The sequence below is a fragment of the Apis cerana genome, linkage group LG9 (genome assembly GCF_029169275.1).
Source record: "Apis cerana isolate GH-2021 linkage group LG9, AcerK_1.0, whole genome shotgun sequence".
Classification (NCBI taxonomy): Eukaryota; Metazoa; Arthropoda; class Insecta; order Hymenoptera; family Apidae; genus Apis; species Apis cerana.
In genome coordinates this window covers 9,327,529-9,353,198 of record NC_083860.1, presented here as the reverse complement: position 1 = coordinate 9,353,198, position 25,670 = coordinate 9,327,529, and the positions used below count along the sequence as shown (strand labels likewise).

The following is a 25,670-nucleotide window of genomic DNA, read 5'->3' as shown; positions in this document are numbered from 1 at the left end:
GTATGTAGGTCAAACGAATATTAGTCGTGCGTTTTCTTTAGAGAAAACGTTTTATTCGATCAACATGGTATAATACAAAACAATTACAAACAACGTGCATGAATAATTACGTGACATAACAATTTCCCTCAACTAATTTTCGCGAACGAGTTATCGAACGTAGTTTCAAAGAAAACGGTAGTTTCTTTATCGAAATCGTGCTTCAAAACCGCGCACAAATTCTCCAACCCTTCGCATCCCTTTCAAAAATATATTATATTATAATTATATTATATCTCTATGTACATATTTATAAACGAAATCACCCAATATTTTGATTTTCAATCGTAGTTTCGTTTCTTAAAAAAAAAAAAAAACGCAAGAAAATATTATATAAAACCCTGTACTACGAGTACCACCATCCGCTTAATTTTCTAAGGTACAGTCACTGGCAAGAATCTCGATCTGTCGCCAACTTTCGGCTGAAATCTCAAATTGATCTTGTCCTTGTTGTCCTCGCCGACCTCGAGGAACGAGTTCCAATCCACCAAGAAGTAGAGGCCGCTTTTCTTTCTTGCAGGCAGATCTGTTACAGGTTTCCTGGTCGTTCCGCCGAAAGACTCCTCCAACGCCATCAAATTCGAGTTGGACACGGTGGAAGACGAGGAATCCTCCATTTTGATCGTGTCTGATTGATCGGAATCTTCTTTCATAGAATTTGTCTCCGTGGTAGTGATTAACGTGGTTTCTTCCGGCTCTGTTGACAAGTTCCATCATGAATTCACGTTTAATTTGGATTTAGTTTCCGTTCCGAGGGAACGACTGAACAAGATTTGAAAGATATCGAAGTCGAGAGGCGAGAAGTTCTTACTTGGAATCGTGGCCGCGTGCACGCACGTTATTTTGACAATTTCGATAATTCGACAAGATGCAGAACGCGATGAGAATGAATATTGTACAATGGGAAGGATGTTATGCGTGTATATAGTTAGGATTAAATTTTCTCTCGATAAAGAGAATAAACAGATTTCATTAGGAAGATAGTTACAAGTAGGAACGTTAGCACTCTATGTACAAAAGGTATTTCTTTAGCAATTAGCGAGGAAAAACGAATAAGCGGATAGAAAGTGACGGTGGAATCTGAATTTTTACGTAGATCTTTCCCAGCGCCTATCCTTTTATGAGAAAGATCCAGGATCTTTCTTGTACGCCTTTAGAGAAGGTTTGGAAATCGGCCAGTCGATTGAACGTTGTTAGAACAGAGATAGAAAGCGATTAAAAGAGTATAATAGTAATAATGAAAAAAAACATCTCGATGCATCTTTCCCGAATAAGCAAAGATGAGAAAGATAAATGCAGAAATTCGAAATCGAAGTTTCTTTGGTACGTGGATATAGAGAGCATGTAGAGAGTACATTAGTATCAGTGATCGAGTCAGATAGATTCATTTCTAATTCTATCGTATAGATTAGTTAGTACATTTCGAAATTTCGTTAATCCCTGAATAATCCTTTGAAACCAAAACTCCGAGTTGCCCAAAATGTATATCATAAATTTCTTAATACCAGTTACAACGGTTGGAGATTCTTCTTCTACGGTGGTAAATTGTTCGGTGGTCGTCTCTTCCTGTTTTTCCTCTTGCTTTTGCTCCTCTCGTTTCTGTTCCTCTTGCCTCTTCACCTCGTTTCTCGCATCTTCGTCTTCGTGGATCTCGGCGATCTCTTCGAACTTCAAAGGATCTGGCCCATCTTTCAAAACCATCGTCGCCTTTCTCACGTTTTGAACGTCAACCTTACCTTCCTGGACCAATTTTACAGTGTTCAGAAGCTGGTTGATCTTGTTTCTCTGTTCCTCGTCCTTCACGTTCACCTCGTGAGGCTTGAACACGTGAAACTTGGATGTCTCGGTCGATTCCATGTCCTCCATGCTATTTATCACCTTTTTGCTACCCTTCCTGGAAATCAGCCCAATGTTCTCCAGAATCCCTCTCATGTTTTCCGGTACGACCTCGATCACGGAGGGTGGTTCAGTGGTGAATCTCATCGACTTCTGCCTTCTGTCGTCGCTCGTTCCAAGTCCAAATTTAGCCAAGAATATTCTCATCTCTTGATCCTTCACGCTAGAAGTGGGCAGAGGTTTGAAATTCGTGTAAGAATTAAAATTAATGGTTGTTCTTTGAGTGGTGGTGACGGTAGGCTGACCCAGAATCGACGTTTGAAGGCCGAATTTTTTGAACAACAGTTGAACGTCCGGGGTCAAATTTTCCACACCCTTCTTGATCTCAGATCCCGAATTTTCAAAGGTATTCTGATCGACGATCGACGTTGCTTCATCCCCAGTCGAGGCAGAAATCAACTTCTGAATGCTATTCGCGTCTGGTGCCTGGAACTTGTTCTCCGCCATATCCTTGCTCTTCTTATAAACATCTTCGACGTTACTAGTGTTATCTGGTCGCAGACCGATCGACGCCAATAGATCCATTACTTCTGGCCTCATAGTGGTGGTGCTAGTGGTGGCTTGTCGAAATCCCGCAGAGTTCAACGAGTAAGTTGAACTGTATTTCATTTTAGGAGACGTGTTAGTAGGCATAGGCGTCACGTAGAGAGCAGTTGGTCTTTCAGAATTCATCGTTAAAGCTTCGGCATTGCTATCCTTCGTCAATATCTCCGATCTCTTTGTCGAGGGGATAGTAATATTTCCAGATATATTCGTGTTAATAGTCGGGAGAAACGGTATTTTGTCGAGTTTGGAAGGCAAGGTTGGATTTATAGTGGTACTCGGTGGCGCGTTGTAACGCCACTGACTCGACGTCAGTACGTTCTGATTCACCTTGGATCTCTCCAAGTCGATATTAATCTCCTTAGAAGCTGGTTTCGTAGTGGGTTCTTCCGTGACGCTCGTGCTGTACACGATTTCCAATTCTTCGTTTCCCTTACTCCTGTAAATTGGATACCTGGCCGTAGTCGTCTTTTCGGTGGTGTACGCGTTCTTTCGAAGATTCTCCAGATTGAAAGTGAACCTGACCGGTGTCGGGTCAAGTTTCAGCGTCTCCTTTAAAGGAACTTTGGTGAGCACTTCTGAATACGTGTCCCTATGATTCTTGTAACGATTTTGCATCGTGGTTCCAGTTTGCTCTTTCGATACGCTCTTATAAGAATCGCTAGTCAATATGAAATTTTCGGTGGCTAACGACGCATCGTTCTCTCCCCTCCTCGATTTATCCTCCTCGACTTCTTCGTTTTCATCCTTGCCCATCGACGTTGAAAAGTCGGAAATTATCCTCGTCATAGGTGGTTTCGTGTAAAGATCCTTCAAATTTCCAGCCGATTCTTCGGCACTGTAAGGAAGGACGACCATCAGAGCTCTTTGGTACAGATTCCTTGCTCTCTCCAATTTTTCTTTATCCTTGAACTCCTTCAAATCCTGGGACGTGATGTTCTGCAGAATCTTGACTATTTCTTGTCTAGTCAATCGGGGTAGAGTGGAATCCTCGCGAACCTGTCTTTCGACTTCCTCGATCGTACGGTTGATTGAACTCTCGATCTCGAACCTCGATGGAAGATCATTGTCCTGACAATGGATCAGCCCGAGGAGGAGGAGCAGTAAAGAGAAAACCGCGAACTATGCAGACAATTATTGATCGGATTAAATTTAACCGAAATCGCATTCAACTTTAGAATGCCAATTGTATTCTGGGAATTAACAAATGTTGAATTATTCATACCTTACGTGATCTAAAATTGTTTCGAATAATTTTTGATTAGTTTCTTAAGTGAGGATTTATAAAAATCTCTTCGCCATTATTTATGTCATTCTTTTTTCGTACATCATCTAATTAAAAATCGATTAATTGGAATTCTTTTTAGAGCATTGCCAACTTTTTACTTGAACTAGCTCGTTTCTCTAGTTAAAAGAAGATTTTTTAACCTAAGATTTTCTTCTCCTGATAAACTCTTACAAACTATTTTTTTTGAATTAACATAAATCAAGATTCAATGTTCTGGTTACTAAGTTATATCTATATGAATATTACCTTCGAGTTTACGTAAAGTGGAAAGTGTTTTTTCCCTTTGAATATATAGAAATAGATCGTAAATCCAAATGGCGAGTTTCTTTCATATTCATAAACTGATTTTCAGTCAAATATCCTTGACTGAAAATCATTTTAGAATTTAACGATGAGAAAGTTGAACAACTTGGGTAAGTTATGCAATACAAGATAAAAATAAAATCATTTATAATATATAATAAAAATTATAAATATAAAAGGATGAAATCTCACGATGCCATAACTGTAATTTCCGGTAATGTTTCTTGCGCCATTATGAAATATCTCCATATTAATTATCTCGAGAAATTGTTAAAGCATAAATTATATTTTCGCGGTATAAAATCTTGTTATATATATTTTTTTAATTATATTACCATGATTAATTTTTATAGAAAATGATTGAACGATTATAAAATATTGCTACGTTGTTTTGTACATTTTCGATTATTCAATCGTTTCTAAACGTTTTCAATTTCTAACTTTTTGAAACAGTTATATTATAAGAACGATGCTATTTACTTCATAGCTTCGTTTTTATCGATCGAAAATTCGATCGAAAGAGAAAACAGGAAGGTGAATCATTTTAAAAATCGATTTCAAGATAATAAATCTTTCTCGTAACGAAAAAGTGTTATGTCGATATGATTTTCTCTAGGCATGAAATTAGACACGCTGGATGATTTACCATGATAATGATCCTCGAAAACGAAAGTCACTTTCATCCTCAACAATGAGACTCTTTTCACATATTACGAGCGAGTCTATTGAATTTATAATCTACACGTGCTGCTTACTTGAACAAACGATTCAATGAAAAGTTCATTAAAATTCCGATCTAAGATAAATAATCGCGATAAAAAATGTTTACGAGTAATTTTTCTATTTAAATTCGACAAATAAAATTAAATTCAAAGAATAGTGAAACTACTGCCAATTCTTCATCAGTCGTTCAACTTTCAATATTTTTCTATTCACAAAATCGACGATTGCAACGAAAATCTAATAAATCGTGATTTAAATAATCAATTAATTTAAAAAATATTCAAAAAAAACTTTGTCGTTATCCTCATAAATAAATAATATATTAGAATTGTGTAAATAAAATTGTATCGCGATCACACAATTGCTCGAGTTCACGCAATCATGAAGGCTGTTCACCGGTAAACGCGACTACTTGTCCCGTTACGAATAATCTCACTGATTTTTGTTACAATTAAGAATGAATAAAACACCACTCAAATTCTTAACACGTTTCTTCTATACGAACGATAAAAAATTCGATTGTTTTTTACTATGAACAAATTTGCGAACAAAATTACGAATACAATAACACGAGAGACACCGAGAGAAACTTACCATTACGACAACCAATCGTCCGAGCACGCAGTTGACTACTGACTGAACGACTAAGGCCTACTTTCCAACTCTCTCTATCTCACCCGCTTATTTCGCCTCCACTGTCTTCCTGCACGAGACTTTGGTCAGTATAGTAGCTACGTCACAGGTGAACTCATCATTTGTCCTTTCCCTCCACTTTTCACACCTTAAACGGAATCCACCGATTCATGAACGATGCACGAGCTTTTCTCTCGTCGATGATGTGAAATAGAAAGGCGGGTTTGAATCTTTCAAGTTCAAGGAGAAAGAAAGTGTCGAACAAAACCGGTTGTTTGCTTCTTCAAATTGTAATGAGTATTGCAAACCGATTGTTAATACATATTGTGTATTAAATGTATGAAAATTCATCATGAATCGAGATTTTATGATTTTATAGTTTTTGAAGTTAGAAATAAATTTTTCAGATAGATTTGTGGTGGAAATTTTTAATTTGTTGATTTGATAAAGAAAAGATCAGTTATAACATACATATGTCTTATTTTTTCAAGGTAAAACAATGTATATGAATATATAAGAACATTTCATATATTTAAAAATTATTCTGTCTATCAAGTTTTATAATATATTATAAATTAAAAAATTACGCATAAAAAAAGCATTGTAATTTTAAAAACGAAACGATAGAAATATAATCAATTGATATTTCATATTTTACTTCGTAATCACGCGCCAACAAGCAAGGCAAAGAGTAAGTCAAGTTGAAGAAGGATAGAGATAGGTAAAAATATTGAAATCAGAGCCATCTTCAGAGTGCCGCAAATGAAACATATAAAAAAAGAATAGAAAATACAATAGAAAAAGGATAGAAATAGGATAAGAATTGAATATTAGTGCCATCTTGAATAAAAAGATTTTAAAAAGATGTTTTCGGCACTCAAGAGATGGCACTAATATATAATTCCTAATCTATTTTATCCGTTTTAAAAAAATATCTTCGATAATAGAGATGACATTGTCAATCAATTCTTACTGATTCTATCTTTTTTTAACCTTTTTTTGTGTGTTTCATTTGCGATACTCTAGAAATAGATTTAGGATTTCAGTATTTTTATTCTCTATTACCACTCATTTTTATCTAGTGTATTTGCTTTGTAGTATTCATGCAGAAACAGATTTGTTTTTAATTCTTAAAAATAAAATATATATTTATATATTATATAAATTATATAAATTATTATATATTATATTTACATACATTTATATTGATTTATTATTCATAATTTAGTTTATTTTTTTTATTATTTTTTTTATTTTTTTGTATATTTCGTATATATGATTTTTTAAAAATTTGATCAATTTAAAAATTTTTAAATTTTTAAATTGTTACTTTTTGTAATCTATTTTTAAATATTATTTTATAATTTTCATTTTCCACTTCATTTTTGATAGGTATTTTTATATATTTTTTTTTTAAAATTTCTTTATACGAAAATTATACGATATTTTTGCTATTATACGAAAATTTTAATTCTTCTTATGTATTTTTTAAAATAATAAAAAAAAAAATAACAAAATGTTATCTCATAAAAAAGAAATAAAAATAATAATATCAAAACACAGTTAAGAGAAAAGATAACAAGTATCGACTCAAAGATAATTCGCTTTATTGATTTTTCTTACCATTCATTATAACAAACGACATCCAATGGTAGTAAAAGTGGGGATTTCACTCTCACTGTTCGCTGTTTAAGGTAGCCTCGCCTCACTTACGTTTCTCAAAACGTCTCGACCGTAAGTCTATTTATCCTGGTAAAATTTCTAGACAGAACTTGTGCAAAAAAGAATCGAAATTGTGTTTTAAAATTATCTTATGCTACAGTGTTTCCAAAATGGAGGTTGAATTCCAGAATCTGGGGAATTCCTTAAAAAATTTAAGCTGCGACTACACATACGTGCCATCTGCAATAGAACAAATAGAAAGTAAGTGATCAAATATTGTGATCTTTATTCAATTGCATTTTTATTTCGATTTATTTTATTAAAATATATGGTGGATTGAATAATAATTTGCATAAGTTGTTGCTTTATACTATTAATTTTATGCTGCCCATGTCGCAACTAACAACTTTCTTGACATGTGAAAGTTTAGAAGGAAACTAAAATTAACTTGCTGTAGCTTATATTTTTGTATTTTGGATATAATTTTTACTAATAAATTTTATTATTAGTACAAAGAATTGAGTTTAATTAGAAAATAAAGTTTATTGTAATTGTTATTGTTATTGTATTGTTAGCAAAAAATTAAAATAGTATATTTTGAAACAATACAATGAAACATTAAACTGAAATATTTAAAAGTATTTTTGTCTAAATAACATCGAATGTTTGATGTGCGCTGATTTATAGAGTATGCGCAGAAGTAAACGCGCCGGTGAAAGTTTTACTCAAAGATAATATATATATATATGTTCCGTTATACGAAATATTACATTTCCAGGAAAACGATTATCGTTCATAACTCAAAATTATACGCGTATATACATCACTTAAAATATACTACAAAAGTTATTATTAAAATTTCGATATATAATGTCATTCTGTTTAAATAATTAATACTTTCTCCAAGAAAATAAAACATCGCTATGAACAAATGAATATAATTAAACAACAGATCATTGATCTGAAACGATAAATTAAAATTCTTCTTTTAATTTGTTACTCTATTAAGCTTTTTCCTTTTCCTTTTTTTTTCTTTTTCAAAGTTTTATCCTCGAAAAAAATTGAACTAGATAAATATTCTTCTCTTTGATTCCTGTTTTCGAAAAGATATTATAATACACTATAAAATTAATGTCATTGCATATATTCAGAACAAAAGTATTATAAATATATACATTCCAAAATTCTATTCTTCAATTCAATCAAATTTTTCAATTTTGATAAAATTTTTTAAAATTAACTTTTTTTTTCACATAAATTGAAAATGCATTCGAAACTTTCTCCTGTAATAAATTTAAGAAATCTTTTTTCTTATATTTTAAAGTCGTATTTCATGTATTTTGAAAATTATTACATTTTTTCAATGTAATAAAATTTTTTATTACCGTTTTTTGCGTTTTAAAAAATACAGCTAATTATAAAGAGAATTAAAAATAAATCTTCTGTCTCAAAGATACGGTATATTACACAGTTTATTACTTGTTATCTAACAGTATTTCTCTAATATGAATTTCTCAATTCATATAACACAAGAAAAAAAGGCGGGAAAAAAAAGAAATATAAATATATTGATTGAGTATTTAAAGATAAAAGAATCGATTGAATGAATTTTCATAATTTTAATTTTATTTTAAGTTTTTTTTAAAATCTTTATCTTACAATCTTATCAATTATATTAATGACTAATTAAATAAAATTATAATATCAAATTTATAAGATAATATATTTTATCTTAAAATGATTAACTAGTTTTACTCACTAAACGTTTCGCGAAACGTTTTCATGGAATAATGTTTTTATCAGTATCATGCACAGATTCAATAGATAAGCATATTATAAATGTGTAATCTGTTATTAGAATGTTAACTATATCATTAACACTGCTGTTATCAATACTTCTAAGAATGTTTCTATAATTGCTGTATAATGTTTATATAAGTAACAGCTCATAACGTTAACTACATCATTAACACTGCTATCATTAATATAATACTTCCAAGAATGATTTTATAATTGCTATATAATGTTTATACAATTAACAATTCTGAATTAAATAGATGATTAAAAAAATTAGATTTATCTCGTACAGATTCTTATTTCTCTTTCTATCCTGTTTTCATTTTCAGGTTTCAGTACATTTGGTATAGGTTTATTAAGCTTTGGCGCTATACTCTCCACCTTGACGTTGTATTTCGCATTGGATGCTTGCTACAATATTTTCCATCAAAAGGAAACACGGTCCTACAAGACTAACAGTATCATGATACTTTTGTTGTATCCTATAGCAAGTATCTGCACTCTTACGGCCCTTGGAATACCGAGGTAAATCAGTTTATTTATTCACTCTGATGGGAAAATCTGTATAAAATGATTAAACTTTCAAGATATCAAAATTAAAAAGAAGAAAAATTCGATAAGTCCATTTCTTTTGAATTCTCTATATCATAGCTAAAAGAGAATATTTTAATGTTATTTCAATAGGTAAAAGATTCAACAGGTTTCAAGAAATAATTCGACGAATTTAAATTGAATTTAAAGTTTTGACTTCTTCTAAAAATAAGGAAACGTGACTTCTCAAATTCTTCTTTCGATCGGAAGACAGAAATTGAGAGAAAAATAAAACAACACAATAGCATTGTGTCTTAACTCAAAATGCATCAAATTTTGTTCGAATCGACGACGAAGTAAACCAGAAAATCCACTTAAGAAAATCGAGGGAAAAAAGAAATGGAAATCCGATAAAATATCGCATAGAGGAACGAAACAAAGGCCCGAGCACTGTTTGAGACACTTTTTAACGATCATAAAATAGAAGAATGCAACCTCGTCCCTAATAATCTTGATTTTCCAAAGATAATCTCTATTCCAATGTGTCACACCTGCACTGATCCAAAATTTGATGGGTCCTCTCGATAACCCAAACAAGGTTGAGACGGCGACACGAAAATTCCATCGCGAGAAAGGTTCCATTGATATTTTCAACTCATGTCTCGAACTCATTTCTCATTTCGAAGGAAGAGAAAATCTAAATTTTCATTCCCTTCATAAACCCTTCACGTACAAATTTGAAATTATTCCCAAAGGCTATTTTATATTTTAATGAAGATTTTTCCGTCGTTTCCAGGACCCAATTGCTATCGGAAGCCATGATCCAAATATTTCTGGCGATAGCTCTGTTTCGACTGTATCTGCTGTTGGTCTACGTGGGTTTCAAAAAGGTCACCAACACGCCGCCATTAATGCTGCGAGCGATGCCCTGTTGCTGTTGGCCCTGCCTCCCCTTTCCAAGTCTTGAAATGACCGATAGCAATTTGTCCTGGCTCCGACTGTTAGTCCTGCAACTTCCTATTATCCAGGTTATTTCTTCTTTTCTGCCTTTTTCTTTTTGTCTCTTTTCTTGGCAACTGCTTCGCTAAAAAAAAAAGTGATCGTTAACTGTTGATTGGTTTCTCGGTATCTACGGAAGGTCTGCGATTAGAATACATTCTCGGTATCGCTTAATTTTTTATAGAAAAAAAATCGTATATGTTCCAACGTAATTTTCTTTTCCATTAGAACGTTAGAACGTATTCGTTTACGGATAATTATGGACAAGCAACTATCTGATCGAAAAATTTATCGTTAATTTAGAAGCTAAAGATACACGCGCTTGATCTTTTTTTTTTCCATTCTTTTTTTCAATGTAACGGTTATGTTATCCTTGCTAACATTTCCTTATTTGTTTCAGACTCTAATTTACATCACATTTCTGTACATGTCGTTCGAGGAGCCCCGTCTCTCGGATCAATACGCGATTTTTTTCCAACCGCTTTCGTTGGCCAGCGTGCTCCTCGGAGTGTACGGGTTGACCGTTACTACGAAGAGTCTGCAAGAAGTCGCTCCAGGTAAAAATCGCGCATACTTAATTGAGAGGAAGGAATCTCCAAGTATAATCTGTTCCTGTTATCTCATCTCCGCTCCACGAAATTACAAGGGAGGCCGATTATAAAACAATTTTCTACCATTCCTCTACCATTCTTCTTCAAAAGAAAAAAAAACATCGCGAACATTATTTACAAATTTGCATTCACTCGTTAACTTCGTTGTTAATTCGTAATTCGTAATTCGCGTTGGATGAAAAGACGTTGCAACGTGGAAAAATATTAAACGCCCAAAAACGAGCGGAAAACGAGAATGGTGGGACAGAATGATGCTCTTTCCCCTCCAAGCTTGACAATTATCGCGTGAGAGACCACACACAAGCAACAGGAAGCAATTTCGAAGCTCCTGGAAAGCGTCATTGTCTCTTGCAGCCTAATGGATGGGCACGGTTTTGACCTGCTGTCAATTTCACAGAGGCGAAACTTCCACGCAAGACCATAGTGACACAGATAGTGCTGCTATTTTCGAAGCTGCAGGCGTTCATTGTGAAAGGTTTGGTGCAAACGGGCCTGTTTCCCTGCAATCCACCAATTACGCCGCAAATTTACGCCAATGGTAAATTCTTCCTATATTTTTCAATTTTACAAATTAACAAACGCAAAGAAGCATATATAAAAGTACTTCTTGAATCTTTTTCCAAGATAATCTTTTTTAAAAAAAAAGAAAAAATTTAGAAATGATTCAACTTGGACATTTATATTCTAAGAACAAAGTCTTCTCGAATATGAATACAAATTTTCTCGACGACGAAGACGAGTGCAACTGGTATGGGAACACTGATGGGGGAGGGAGAGGGGGCAGCATGATGAAAGAACACGAGGCCCATAACATTTCCATACGCGAGGGCCACGAATAAAGGAACGAGCACTTTCCTCTGCCCGATTTCAGTTACCCACAATGCCCTGATGCTAATCGAGATGCTGTTGCTCTGCTACACGGCGAGGTACGTTTATTACGTCGACCTGGAAAGGGAGGAAGAGACTGGCGCGGTTGAGGCGACAGATCGGTCCAAAGACAAGAGCACGGAACAAGCGAACTCGACGAATGACAACGAGGCGAACAACAGGCAGCCATCAACCTTGGCTACGTGAGATTTCCACTCCTTGTCTGGACGATTTTCGACTTTTCTTTTTTTTTCTTTTTTTTTTTTATTCACGAGTACGAGATCTTAATTTGTACGAGCGTTTCGTTGAATCGTAATCTCTAGTATCGTGGATCTAGTATCTATTTGTATCGTATCGTATGTTTTAAGACGATACTTTAGAGCGATCGAGCTTGAGCGATTGAATTTAGATGATGATTAAATAATAAAAATGATATCCTTTGTAATACTTGATTTTGTAAAAAAGAGTATTGATCGTATAGGATATCTGGAATAATTGCCAAATAATTAATGTTATAGAAAAAGTTTCGTAGAATTTGTGATTATTTTTAATGATTTTGAACATAATCGTTGAACTCATCCGGAGAAGAGAAATCTCAATTTTTATATATGTATAGAATTTCGAACAAATATTTCAATTATTTCAAACGATTGTTATTGATAATAATAAATAAGTCTAGTATGATTTTTACCAAAACGTTAATATTATCGTTAATATCAGTCATAAATATCGTATTTTTTAAAGAATTGTGATAGAAATTAATAAAATCATACTCTTAAATTCTATTTCTATTCCTTGCACCGTGTTCGAATTGCGCAAACCGCGTACAACGACCGCATTCGTCGAAACGAAGAAACTCCTCACAATAACTTTCATAGAAAATTACGAAACTCTTTTCAGTAATCGATCTTACATAACATTTTTATATTTTAAACAACGTATTTCTCGGGAGTTCTATCGTATTCTCGATTGAAAAACAAATAAAAAAAGGAAACCATCGTGAATATCGAATTACTGAAAAAGAAGAGGGAAGAGAAATTCTAAAATTGAAGCACCGTGTCGAATCATCGCTGCGACTTCTCCGTCAGCGGAACTTTCTCGACGATGCCTACCGCAGCCTCTGCACAAGCATCGAAATCTCCAGCACGGAAGAAGAACCGGGAGCTGTCGGTCCAACTATGAGAACAGCCATACCTCATCGTAGTGAATTCACCACCCGTCACTACGCATTATCGCATCGCACGAACGGCTGACAGATCACAGTGGATACTCGACGAAATGACTTGCAGCCTACACACATTTACGAAACGTGGCTGAAGGGCACTCGACCGTTTTCGAGACAGAGAGAGAGAAAGAGAGAACGAGAGAGGAGGGAGAGAGGAGAACCACTTCGACGTTCTAACGCAATGCTCTTTCTCTCTCTTTCTCTCGAAGGAAAAAATCGTTTAGGAAGAGGTGTGTCGTTTCATCGAAACGAAGAATACTGGAAGATATTATTCGTGATGTATAATTATCGTCGTGTGCGTAATCATCTTGAAATAACGGGTTGGAGCTTGGATTTTTTTTGTCAGCTGCGTTTCAGAGATATAAAGTGTACGGGGTTTCTTGTATTGGGCTAATGATAGACGGCTAACCGTTGCACTCCTGGGGACAAATTTCTGTTTTGTCGCAGAGGAGGATCGAATTCTTTGCTCCAACGTTTGGATCTACGGTAAGTGTATTCAGATGTTTGTAATGGATTTATAGTTCGATACGTTTCTCGTGATGATCCTGTTTACAAATAATATATTGTTACTCGTAGATTGGGATAGGTGTTTACATACGTGCAGCTGGATGAAATTTCTTTTAAAGAGGCGGAAGGACTACGGTAGCCGAGAGAGAGAGGATTGTGCTAAGTCAAAAAATCAACATTAAGGCGCGGGGTCCGCGTCTTGAATAGAATTTTTTTGTTCGGAATAAGTATTACTACTACGGATACGTCTATCTCATCGAAAAAAGGTATATTTCACAATCGTTTTTAAAATTTATAAACTGTATTTAAATAAGAAGCAATGTAAAACATGCAAGAGATATGCTAAGATTCTTTATAAAATTCGAAATTTTTTTACGAAATGAATGATTTCATTCTTTCATCGACGACAAATTCTTTGAACTTTATGCCAAAGGAAAGTGAATTTAAATTTCTGATGACCAAATTTTGCTTTCTTTCTCTTCCTCTCTCTCTCTTTTGTAAATAAAAATCTCCATGAGATTTCTTTTTTAAAAAATCTCGCGTCAAAGAGATTCGCAAATTCAAATATTCAAAGTATCGATCATTTCCAGAATTCTTAATTCATAATGAAAAAATTAATTTTCGACTCTGTTCGCTTCGATCGTTTCAAGGATTCGAGCGAAATAGCAGAACTCGATCGATACATTTTTTAAAAAACGATACCTTCTCAATTACCGAGAACAGACATCCAATCTTTGTTTCAGACTCGAGAAAAATGGAGGCAAGTAGGTGGAAGCAGCGAAATAAAAGTTTGAAATTCGAAGAAACCCCTCGAACAGTTTCTCGAAGTCGTCTCGTTGGCGCGGAGGAGGAAGAATGTCGGGAAGAATTATCACCGGGGCGCATCAGGAAGTGTCCCATTACATTCGTGGCGGCACGCCGATTTTTCTCTTTCCACGTTTCGGAACGATCGATCGTCACCACGGTGGCGCGACTTCTTTTCGGTATTTACAGGCCGAGCATAGACCCTACAGGGATATTAATATTCCGATAACGTGTCCGGATATATATTAACCGTCTTTGTTCCTTCCAGACTTCTTTCCTCTTTCTCTTCTGTCCCCGCGACACAAGATGAACGTTCTCGAGATAAGAAGAGGAGTTCCACGAAGACTTACCTTCCACTTTATTATTCCTCCCCGTACTCATAGTTTCTGGCCCGCGGCTCGCTTTTGCCCCCGACCTTGCAACTATTATTACAGGACGTGGCGTGTTTCACGATGCAACGGACACGAACGTGAAACGAACCACGCGTTTCGCTTCCAATCTTTGTAACTTTCGACCACTTGGCATTCGTGCTTGCCAACTTCGAAACAACCGTTTCCGTCCAGATAAGATGGGAAAGGTGGGTGGAATTTTCGTGGAAACACATCTAAATGATTGCCATTTTGCATTTCGATAACTCACGAACGTGTACTCGATATTTAATTAAGATCGATTTTTTTCTTCGTTTGAAGAAAGCGGAATCTTTCTTTCGAGATTCATCGAGAAAGAAGCATGGTATCGTAGATAATCACATGTTTCGTAGCGCCGATCACTTTAAGAATGTTTATGCGAAATAAAATTTGTACGATTAAAGAAATCGAGATTCAAGAAATTCTATTATAAAGATTTCTATTCGTCGAGTTTCGTAATTCGTATATTATACTTTATAAATATCTCGTACCTCTTTTGCATATTATTCCGTAGACTTTTAAATTTTTCGTAAATAATATCCACAGTGTACTGATCACACGGGATTAATCGTTACTACTATTTCTTCGCTTCATTGATTTTCTTCCGATCGTCCAACGTGGCTCGAAAAATATACTCGAAAGCTGTGTAACCGGCAATCACTCGGATGATCACAAGCGAGACCAGGCGTAATGACGGGGCGGAATCATTAAAATCGATCAGATTGGAAACGTAATCGCGATTTCCAACCACGAATCTCTTTCTTGCCAGGCCGGCTAAACCATAGAGCAAGGAGAAGCGCACCGTAAACGGGTTCGTGAGGGGACGTTACACGCCGCTCCCAAAGTATATTGCGTGCCCCCTCATTTTTTGACCGATTTGAGGGCCTGCTGCCTACCTGCAACCTGGGCCCACCGACCCCACAAAACACTCTCCATCCCTTTCTCGGCCCTCTTCCTCTCTCCTCACCCTCCGCCGCGTTTATCCGCCTCCCAACTTTTTTCCTTTTCCTTTCATCGCGCAACCTTTTTCCTTCGGAACCGTAATCACGATCGAGATACGAACAGCGTAATAGATTTAACAGTTTCTTTTGATCCCCTCGCGGTTGCGGGATCGGTTCGAGGGAAATCTCCTCGACTTGCTCTCTTCTTTGATTCGAACCATCGTTTATTTTAAAGTTGGCGCAAATGTGATGCGATATATACATATATATAAAATATAAGGCGAGTTTAATTTAAAATCTGAAGTATCCTGCTAATTATGTTAATCATAATCATAAATTTGAAACGGAATTTCGAATGATCGTAGCGAAGTATAATTATTAACATTGTATGCGAGGAATGAAATTTACTCGTTATATTTGATTCGGGAATATTTGATTTGAATCGTGGCGATATCGATTAAATACACCATTGGATGGTAAAAAAATGTTTTCGATGGGGTTTAAAGAACAATAATAAGGCAAATTATACGTTTTGCATCGCAAGAAAAACGATCGAATTACTCTTAAGTAGGGGACATCAAGGGTAGATTGGGACACGGAGTGCAGTGATTCCGAAATTGTTGATTGGTAATCTTCGGTGGAACTAATTAAGGCGGTCGACTTGGATCCACCGTCCAAATTGTTTTCTATGCCGGCTTCCCCTCTGTCTCGAATAGATAGCCTTGGGAGATCTTTTTTAGCCCGTGGAATGGGTTAATGAAAAAAAAAAAAAAAAGAAAGAAAGAAGAAGAAGAAGAAGAAGAAGAAAGAATCGACGCGACAAGATATTTTGCGACCTAATGAACCGGCATAGCGTCTCTTAACGTAATTATCTTTATGATTTATAATAAACGCGTACTCGTTAGTTCGACATTTTTCTGGGGCCGTTGCAATTTATGGATTCCCGAGAATTTCAGCTGGATTTCTTCTGGCCACGCGAGAACCAAACTTAACGAACGAGTTGCGAATTAATTAAGAAGATATTAATTTTTTTTTTTTTTGTATAGCGAATGCTATCTTCGAGTAAATAATATTATATCATACAAATGAAAAGAATTCTTTTTTTGCAAGCTCAAAGTCTGCGGGATAACATAGTTCTTCTGTATTATCATATTTTAATATAAAGTCAAAGAATTGAATTTCGTAGCGAAAAAGAATATTCGAACGATGTTTCTTTGGGCCACAAATCAACCTGCAAGAGATTCTCTCAAAAAAAATCGGATAACAAAGTTGGCTCTAATTCGTTCCCCATACACGAAACTTCTTTTGATTTCGAGAAAAAAATCTCGTCAAATCCGACAGGTCTAATTTGAGGAAACACACGCCGGTATTGTACAACAATAAAAGTATTGTTTGCCGAGGGTGTAAAACCTTTATTCGTGAGAGAGTTGAAAATCATCTTGAAAAAGAAAGAAGCCGTTTCCTTTTCCTCTTCACCGACATCCTCCGAGTTAGCGCTCGGCCAGAGATCCATAAACGCTCGCAATAAAAACGTAACTTAACACACCACTCGCATCCCGGATATCTTTGAGAATTTTACGCCCTCTCTTCTTCTCATTTAACGAAGCCATGATAATCGCTACTTGAAGAGAATTGTCGCGCGCCGCCACTTCGATCGAGTGGTTGGCTCTTCTCGAGCTCAGAGGCGACGTTACGATTTTCCTGTCTCGAGGGGAGAGGGAGGAGATCGGCTGCAGGAAATTCGGCGGGACGAGGATTTCCAGATCTTGGGGAGGGGGAGGGACGCGTGGCCATCTGCGGCGCGCGTTGAGGAATCGGAAAACGCTTTTCGATGGATCGTCGACATATGGCACGCGGGACCAGACTTATCTCGAGGAAAAAATACGTCTCGAAGGCGCGGCCGTGTCTGCCGAAAATGTTGCGGAGGTGGAGAGGAAGGAGGCGGCTGAATCCCTGCCCAACGTCGATGGATTCGACCGTCGTTCTTTCAAATTAAGCTTGGGGATACCTGGGTCTGGTTTGGATATCGTTTGTCGAAAAATTGTAACGGATGGTTGATTGATTTCATCGTAATAAGACACATAAGATTAATAAAATTTCCGTAAATCGATACTCGATTGTTCGTTTCGTGTATCAATGATAACGAGGGGATATATTATTTGAATGGGGGATATATTTGTTTATTTGGTATATATGAATAAATATTTATACCATTACGAGTGTAAATAATTGTAAATCTAGAATTAAACCCAATGATTGGCATTTCATTAGCATTATTTCTCACGGATGAAGAAGAATATTTTGATAGGACACCCAGAAAACCTATTCATCATTCTCTATAATAGTTTCGAAACACATTTTTGCCTTGTTCCCAGTTAATCTATCAAATCTGAAGCCTCACGATTTAAAATTCCACGATCGTCGGTATAACGTGAACGAACTAAAACGCAAACATACTCGGTCGGTTTGTTAGATTCCCTCCCGCCAAGCGTTAATTTAATATTGCAACTAGCTTGATCTCTAGATTGTTTAATTCGTTTAAAAAGATATCTTCGATTAATAAAACTATAGATTCAAGTTTATTACAAACATTTATTTACAAACGCTTATTTGCTCATTACAAATTTTCACCCACTTCCACGAAGGAGAAAAAATGGAAATAAAAGGAAGAGAAACATCATTGTAAAGATTTTGACGCGTTTCTATAAGCAGGAAGATGGAAAGAGATCAGATCACCGGCGATCTATCATTCGAAAGAGAAAAAGCAGAAGCGTCGGTATGGGTCAAAGTGGCCGTGAATTTTCGTCATTCGGCCCCTATTCGTCTTGGTTCAGCCGTTCTTCCACGCGACCATATGGTCGCCGACGGCGTGGTCCATTATTTTCTACAGGATTCTGGGCATAAAATGGAAGAGGCGGGGGTAAGGGCAGTTGGCCCTCCACGAAATTGCCCGAAAATTGCCCTCGACATTGGCGTTCCCTTCGTTTTTTTCCCCGGATAATTTCATAATTTTAATTTGAATTTCAATGCAATGCTCGCGCCAATCACCTGCGAGAATAGCTCCTCCCGACGTTTAGCCCAGGAATTAACCCTTCACGCTCGAATCTATCTTCCTAAAGATTGTTCAAAAGATTGTTACGTGCTATCGATTGAGAGAGCATTTATTAAATCGTGTGAGATATAGAAGCTTAATGATCGATCTAACTGTTGCTCCAGTAAAGTACAGGCGAAGAAATTTTCCTTTCCTTCGAATACGTTGAAAGCGAGAATGTAAGATTTTGAGTTAAATTACTTGGAAAATTTTATAAACGAAAAATTTATGTGCGAGAGAAAACACGAATGATATTTTTTGTAAGCAGATTCTTCCATTTATGCTAATGTAAGCTCTTTCGGTTTATGTTCCTCTTATAATATATATTTTACGTGGATATTCATTTTTTAAACGATTAACTATATAAAAACTTTATAAAATACGTATTTAAAGTTCAAAAAAAGACACATCCTTAAGATTTCTCGAAGATTTGAAATGGATCGAAAAGTGCCACGCATACCGCGAAGACTTATCCAATATACGAATATACATACCATAAATTTTTACGTGAATCCGGATTCTCTTTCAATTCTCAACTTTATTTATGAATTTCTCATAACTTCCATTATCGGTTCCATACGAGGATATAAAACTATTAAGGGGAAGGATGAAATAAGAAAAGAGAGAGAGAGAAGGGTTGGAACGTTTGGATCGGAGATCCAGACACTCACACACAGCAACACGTCCTCCATCCTTTCTATTCCATATCTTCTAACTTTCTTTTTTTTTTTACCCGTTTCGCCTCATGGCTTTCCTTCCTCGTCTCTATAAAATATGCTAAATCGCCCGCGGAATCATGGCGCCCGCTCTCTCCCCAACGCTGTTATTTACGAATTATGAATGTTGTAAGACAGAGCATAATGATCGCGACCAGGCCGGGCCAATTTTCGCCGCTTTAAGCACCGTATCCTTGATGCGAGTCCGGGGCCCCCCCTTGTCGGCTTCGAGCGTGCCCTAGGAATTCTTAGGCTCGATCGTCATTCGTCCACTCTCGAAATGAGTTACACTATACTACTCCCTCCACCTATACGCCATTTCTTCGATGAAAGGTCACGGTTCTAATTAATTTTTCGTTTCGACCGTAACCCGACCTCCTCCTTTTCTTATTTGCATACGTAGTTTTTAGAGCTAGTTCTAAGTTTCGCTCTAATTTAAGCCTCCTCGTCAATTCTCTTCGAAAAATTACCAACTAATAATAGAAAGTATAAGTAGAAAGTAGTTGCAGATTAGGTACAAGTTGGTTGGATTGTAGATTAAACACCGAGAAAGAATTATTAATTCTTTAAATTATATCAAACAGGTGAAGAATGAAATTACACGTTTACGTATATACTTAATCGATACAGCACGAAATATTCGTATTGTAAAACCAGGAAATTGGAAGGTGAAGAGAGATAGGAAATTTTGGACAAATTTGCACGGCCGAGTCTCGGTTGATTGGAGAAAAAAGGATTGGTACGGGGGATCGCTTAATATGGAAAAAAGCCGTGGCGCTGTGGCAATCAAGGTGGCTGTGGTTTGCGGACCGCGCCGTTTTTGCAGCATTCGCATGCTTTTTTACGAGGCACCATAGCGAAACTCTCCTTTCGAGAGGAGCAATTACAGGGACCCGGGACGAATAACACGCGGCTGCGGTTGTTCCGCGGCGACGGTGAACGAAAACGACGGCGACGCCCATTCAACGTTGGCGAACACGCGTGGAACCACGTGCATACGAGATTATCCCCGACAATATCCCCGACTCGGGCCATTGTGCGAAAAGGCGAGCGACGCGGGATGCGCCGACGGAATGGCGGCGACAAGAAAAAAAGGATTAAGGGCGAAAGGGAACGGCAAGTAAGAGAACCGATGGCTGGAATCGTATTTCGTCACGCGAGAATATATTTAGAGATACTAACGGCGAAATGACAGGGAGTTCGATGAGGAATATCACTCGAGGAATACTTTTAACGAGGAACGAGATACGGAATGACGGTGTTGTGCGCGTGTAATAAAGCTAAGTGTCACTTTAGGCGAGAAAAGTGCACGTTTTAGATGCACCTCTTGCGCGTCAATTTTCTTACCGGTATATAATATCATCGATGAAAATCACTCGGGTTATGACTTTTTATTCTTTTTTCTTCCGTGATACGCGCGCGTTAAAGTGGAATGAAATTCTATCGAGGCACCTTGTTTTGGGATCAAAGAATCTCGAAGGCCTGACGATTTTTCAATTTACTTTTTTCCCTAAGTTTAAATACGCGTTTTAATATACCGTATCTGAATGTACCGTCTCCTGTTGACGAAAGTCGCACACGAAAGTCATGTGCAGCTTTTATTACGAAGGTCTGCGGAGAGGAGAAACCACAGGAGCCTTTGAAACCGTTCTGCAGCTCGGAAATTTCTGAACATCCCGGGGGGTGATTCGGCAACAAAGACCTACCGTGGGGATGAGAGTGCAAGAAACGACGGTCGAACCGCAGTTTTCGGCTCGAAGCCAAAAAGTAAGCCGCGGTAAATTAGGTAATTGCCGTCGACGAGGGCAAAAGTCTCCAAGAGGGAATACGAAACAAAGACTTATCGAACAAGCTTTTGTAGAAACGTAAGAGCGATTGATTTACAATGAAACGATGGAAACGGTGGCGCCTTTCTCTCACCCCCACCCAACTCTAAATCAACTCGAAAAATTCCAATTCGAGGTTAGTGCCGTCGTAAAACGGGCGACAACGTCGGGTTTCACGATGTGATTTACGAAGGGCGAGGAGGGAAAAAAAATTTTCGCCCGCGCCTCGTCCAGGGCGTTCCGAGCCCTTAATTGCTTGGATAAACGCGCTGCCCACCAGCTTTCCAAAACGACTAGTTTTTCAAAACGAGGGGTGACATGGTTAATTTGACAGACGAGAGAAAGCAGTAGTAATTCTGGTTTATTTTTTCTGCGACGACAGTGATGGGGAAAATTTAGTAGTTGAAGTTATTTCGATAGTTCGAAGTTAGTTAGTTCGATAGTTCGATAATTTATTGTTCGATAACAAGATGCACGATAATAATCGGAAATAACTGTTATACGAAATGTCGAGGTTGTACGAAAAGAGAATCGACTACGAAATGTTATTGAAACATTTTAATAAAGCAATCGATTGAAGTAACTTTATTCGAAATTTTTAACTAGTTATTTTTCTTTTTCTCCATTAATTTCTTTTCTATTTTCTCATCTTTCAATATTTATAGAACATTATAGGACATATTTTTTATATTAAAATTTAAATTCTGAAAATCATCAAGTTACGATAACAAAATATCAAATAAAATGATCGTATTAAAAATTAAACAAATGTTTGGATTAAGATGTTAATATTATTTCGCTGAATATATAATTTCAGAAATCACGTTGATATAATACGTATAAAGTATAGTCGAGTTTCCAAGAAGACTCGGTATGGAGTGGGGAAATGGTTATAAATTTCATTTTCTGGAGAATTTGTCAGAGTAACATATTGGCGGGATACCTAGCCTCTGGAGAGGTAAGGTCGGTGGCTAAACGTTCAATAGCGATTCGGGGATCCTCCTGGTTACCACCTGTCCTCCCGAGGGAACGTTTCGTTTTAAGAAATCTCCTCTTCCTTCTTTTCTCGTTCTATCCGGCAGCCGGTGTGGCGTGGAAAGCCAGCGCTAATGTCCCTCCGATGACAATAAAAATTTGTCGCCAGCATATTTGACGCGAAAACTGGCTTTCAAACCGTTCTCCTTGGAACCAGAACAAAGAGACAGCCTAAATTTTCCGCTTTGTCGACCCTGTTAGCCGCTCCAACGCCGTTTCTCGTCGCAAGGAAGAAAGATTCTCGTCGAGGGATGCAAGGTGTTTCTCAAAGATAATCCTTCATCATTTCGCGCTACGAAAATTCGAAATTAGGCGGTGCTTGTCCTTGTTAACTCGATCAGAAAATTGAGAAAAAATGTTCGCGTTGGACGGAACGGTTAAACGGTTTTCTCGGACAAAGAAAAAATTGTTGAAACAATATTTGAGAAAAATATTTCCTTTCCACCAGAGAGGATTAAAGACGAAGCAAGCAAGCAAGGCCGAAAATAATATTTTTTCAGGACAGATAAGCCCATAATTTAACTTCACGCACCCCCGACGTTTCACAATCCGATAGGCAAACTTCTTTTGTTATATACCGTTTCCCTTGTTCCCTTCGACAATGCATTCGCACTTAACCATTGTGAATCCCTAACAGTACCATTGCCAATACAGTTATGATAATAATTTTTCATTGTATTTAATATTACCATGCTCTAGGAAAAAGAAAAAACAATCGACAATGGTTGCTTTTGTTATTCGAATTTTTCTTTCTTTATTATTATTATTATTATTATAGATATATACATTTAAAAGGAAACTCGGTTTCTTAAGGAAACTCGAGGACAGAGGTACATTGGGTAAAATCTAAATCTTGACCATCGACGAGGTTGGTGCGCGGCTTCGATTTGAATTTCATCCGAAAGAGGATGAGCGTGGCCTGGTTCGAACGAGATCGCGCAATCTGACGGAAAATCGAGATCCACGTAATCCCTCGCGCGGAGGATTACGGGTGACAAACAATGCTCAGAAGGCGACGCGAGGAAGAAATCGTGCGGAAGATGTTACACGACGATAGTTGGTCGGTCGAAGAAGGTCGGGACGAGATTAGGGGAAAGGAATGTTGGAGGAGACGGTCGTGGATTACGGATCCTATGAAAACATCTCACACTTACGGCTTTCGAAGCCTTAGTTGAGGTTTAGGGGTTGGACGAGTTTTCGCTTCAAACAAGGGATTTTAGTCCAAACAGGCGTGGACAATGATCCATTTATGCGAAAATCTTTGAAATATATTTCCGTTTACTCCGTGTTATTATTGTAATGAGATGCAGAAATTGTTGTATTTTCCTTTGGGAAAAGAGGGTGTTGAAAAGAATTTCGAAAGAGGGATAAAGTTTTTCGCTACTGAATATTTCTCACTTTATTCATTAGAAGTAGCCCATCTTTTAAATTTTTGACGTTTCCATTACAACAAGCCTAAAGGGAAGATAGATTCCGGATAGAGCGAAACGTGCATCGAATTCAAAACTCCACGGACGAGAGAACGATCATTCGAATGATCGTTCGAGATGCGGCAGAATTCCCTTGGGATTCTCCCCTGATCTCTGTGGTGAGAAAGCTTAAACGAGCTTTCCGGAATCATGCGCGACGCGTGCCCGATGCATTTACCATGGAGGATCGATCGCTACGTATTTATATATATAAACGATGACGAATATTTATCCATCCAGTTTAATTCGATTTTGCTTCGAGTGACTAAAAGTTTTAGAAAGTTAATAGGAAGAAAAGATATGGAAGCAGGAGAAAGTGAATCGAAAAATCGGTCGAGTTTGAATTTTATTATAACTTTTCCAAAATTCTCCTACAATCGATTTAAAAATAACCGTTATTACCAAGTCCATTTGTTTGTCGAAATTTTCACTTTCGAAATTGAACGAAACGAAACTTATTGTCACGATGAATTATTACCTTTCTGTCTTCTGCAAAATCGTCCTCGTACCTGAATCCATCGTTACCTGAATTTAATTACATGTCATAACTTGGAAAGGAAAAACCTTTCGTTAAACCCGACTTCACGTCGAAATCGAAATTGACTGAATCGACCTCGAGTCTGAAATGGTAAAATCATCGAAGCGGCTCGACGTTCGCTTCGACGAACTCGATCTCGAGGTCCAGGTGTGAGAAAAGCCCGTAGCGCACAATAAAATGTCACTCTCTATTGAAGGAGAGCGTATCCGTGGTGCGAGCGCCACCCCTAAACGGTGCCTAGATGAATGGCTCCTCTATTCGTTGGGCCTTTTTCTATTGGCGACCGGGCACAAACGAGCGCGGATCGCCGTGTCTCACAGAGAGGCGAGCTCTCGCGCTCGCGCGAGGGATGCAACGTTGGGCCCTGTTTAACGTCATCGTATATTTCACCCCACAATCGGGCTCCCAGACAAATACCCTTATTTGTACACATCCTGTGCATTGTGACGCGTGTATCGCGGGGCACCCAGGGAGCACGAACGACTTCCGGTGAATACGTTCTCTCCTTTTTTTCCTTTCTTTCTGTTCTCCTCCCCCTCTTTCTTTCCTTCTCTCTTCTTCGTCCTCCTCATCTTTCTTTATCGGTCGACCTCGCGTATCCTCCTCCTCCTCTCCTCCTCCTCCCCCTCCTCCTCCTCGCGTTCTATTTCTTGCTCTTTTCATACCCACCGAGCACCGAGGTGGTGGGTGGGACCAGATCGTGTACCTGCCGGATAAAAACCGTATTGAATCGTGCCACGAGAACAGACCTCTGATAATGCGCATCCCTCGAATCGCGATCGTCCAACATCCGATTCCTTCCTCCCGCCTCTTTTCTTTCTTCTTCTTCTTTTCTTTTCTTCCTCTCTCGCAAGAAATTGGATAGGGAAGAGATCTTGTTGCTAGAGGTTTGCCAGAGCGCCGGCTAATTGCGGCCGAATTTTCGTGAACGAGGGAGGGAGGGCCACGTTCGAATAAGGATGTGAATAAAGAAAAGAAAGTTGTTCGTTGCGATGATCTAAAAACGGCTTCGTTTTTGGCCGGTTCTTCTTCTCCTCCAGCTCTCGATAGCCGGAAGCGGATTCTAATAGAGATGATTTCGAGGGAAGGAAGTTTTCTTAGAAAACTCGTTTCGGTCTCTCGGCGTCGAGTTTCACGAGTGGCGTTCGGTTACCGTTTTCCGTATGCGCGGAAATATTTTTTCGCGTGCACACGGCAAACATCGTGGCACTTTCGAAAT

At 37.5% G+C, this 25,670-nt stretch overlaps 2 protein-coding genes across 2 annotated transcripts; one reads left to right on the top strand and one right to left on the bottom strand.

The window, feature by feature from the left end:
- Positions 1-31: 31 nt before the first annotated feature.
- LOC107994896 (inner centromere protein A) lies at positions 32-5,546 on the bottom strand. Its single transcript, XM_017052060.2, has 3 exons — positions 5,387-5,546; positions 1,545-3,600; positions 32-736 (listed from the first exon to the last, which is right to left on the bottom strand). The coding sequence occupies exons 1-3, from the start codon at positions 5,387-5,389 to the stop codon at positions 414-416; spliced, it is 2,382 nt and encodes a 793-aa protein (XP_016907549.1). The 5' UTR covers positions 5,390-5,546; the 3' UTR covers positions 32-413.
- Positions 5,547-7,029: 1,483 nt separating this feature from the next.
- LOC107993517 (organic solute transporter alpha-like protein) lies at positions 7,030-12,672 on the top strand. Its single transcript, XM_028668881.2, has 7 exons — positions 7,030-7,159; positions 7,248-7,348; positions 9,214-9,409; positions 10,212-10,443; positions 10,815-10,971; positions 11,423-11,563; positions 11,897-12,672. The coding sequence occupies exons 2-7, from the start codon at positions 7,258-7,260 to the stop codon at positions 12,097-12,099; spliced, it is 1,020 nt and encodes a 339-aa protein (XP_028524682.1). The 5' UTR covers positions 7,030-7,159; positions 7,248-7,257; the 3' UTR covers positions 12,100-12,672.
- The last annotated feature ends 12,998 nt before the right edge of the window (positions 12,673-25,670 follow it).

Coding starts and splice junctions, on each gene's coding strand:
- LOC107993517 (XM_028668881.2), top strand. CDS start 7,258: ATGGAGGTTGAATTCCAGAATCTGGGGAATTCCTTAAAAAATTTAAGC. Junction 7,349..9,213: donor TGCAATAGAACAAATAGAAA/GTAAGTGATCAA, acceptor TTTCATTTTCAG/GTTTCAGTACATTTGGTATA. Junction 10,444..10,814: donor TGCAACTTCCTATTATCCAG/GTTATTTCTTCT, acceptor TATTTGTTTCAG/ACTCTAATTTACATCACATT.
- LOC107994896 (XM_017052060.2), bottom strand. Junction 737..1,544: donor ATCTCCAACCGTTGTAACTG/GTATTAAGAAAT, acceptor ACTTGTCAACAG/AGCCGGAAGAAACCACGTTA.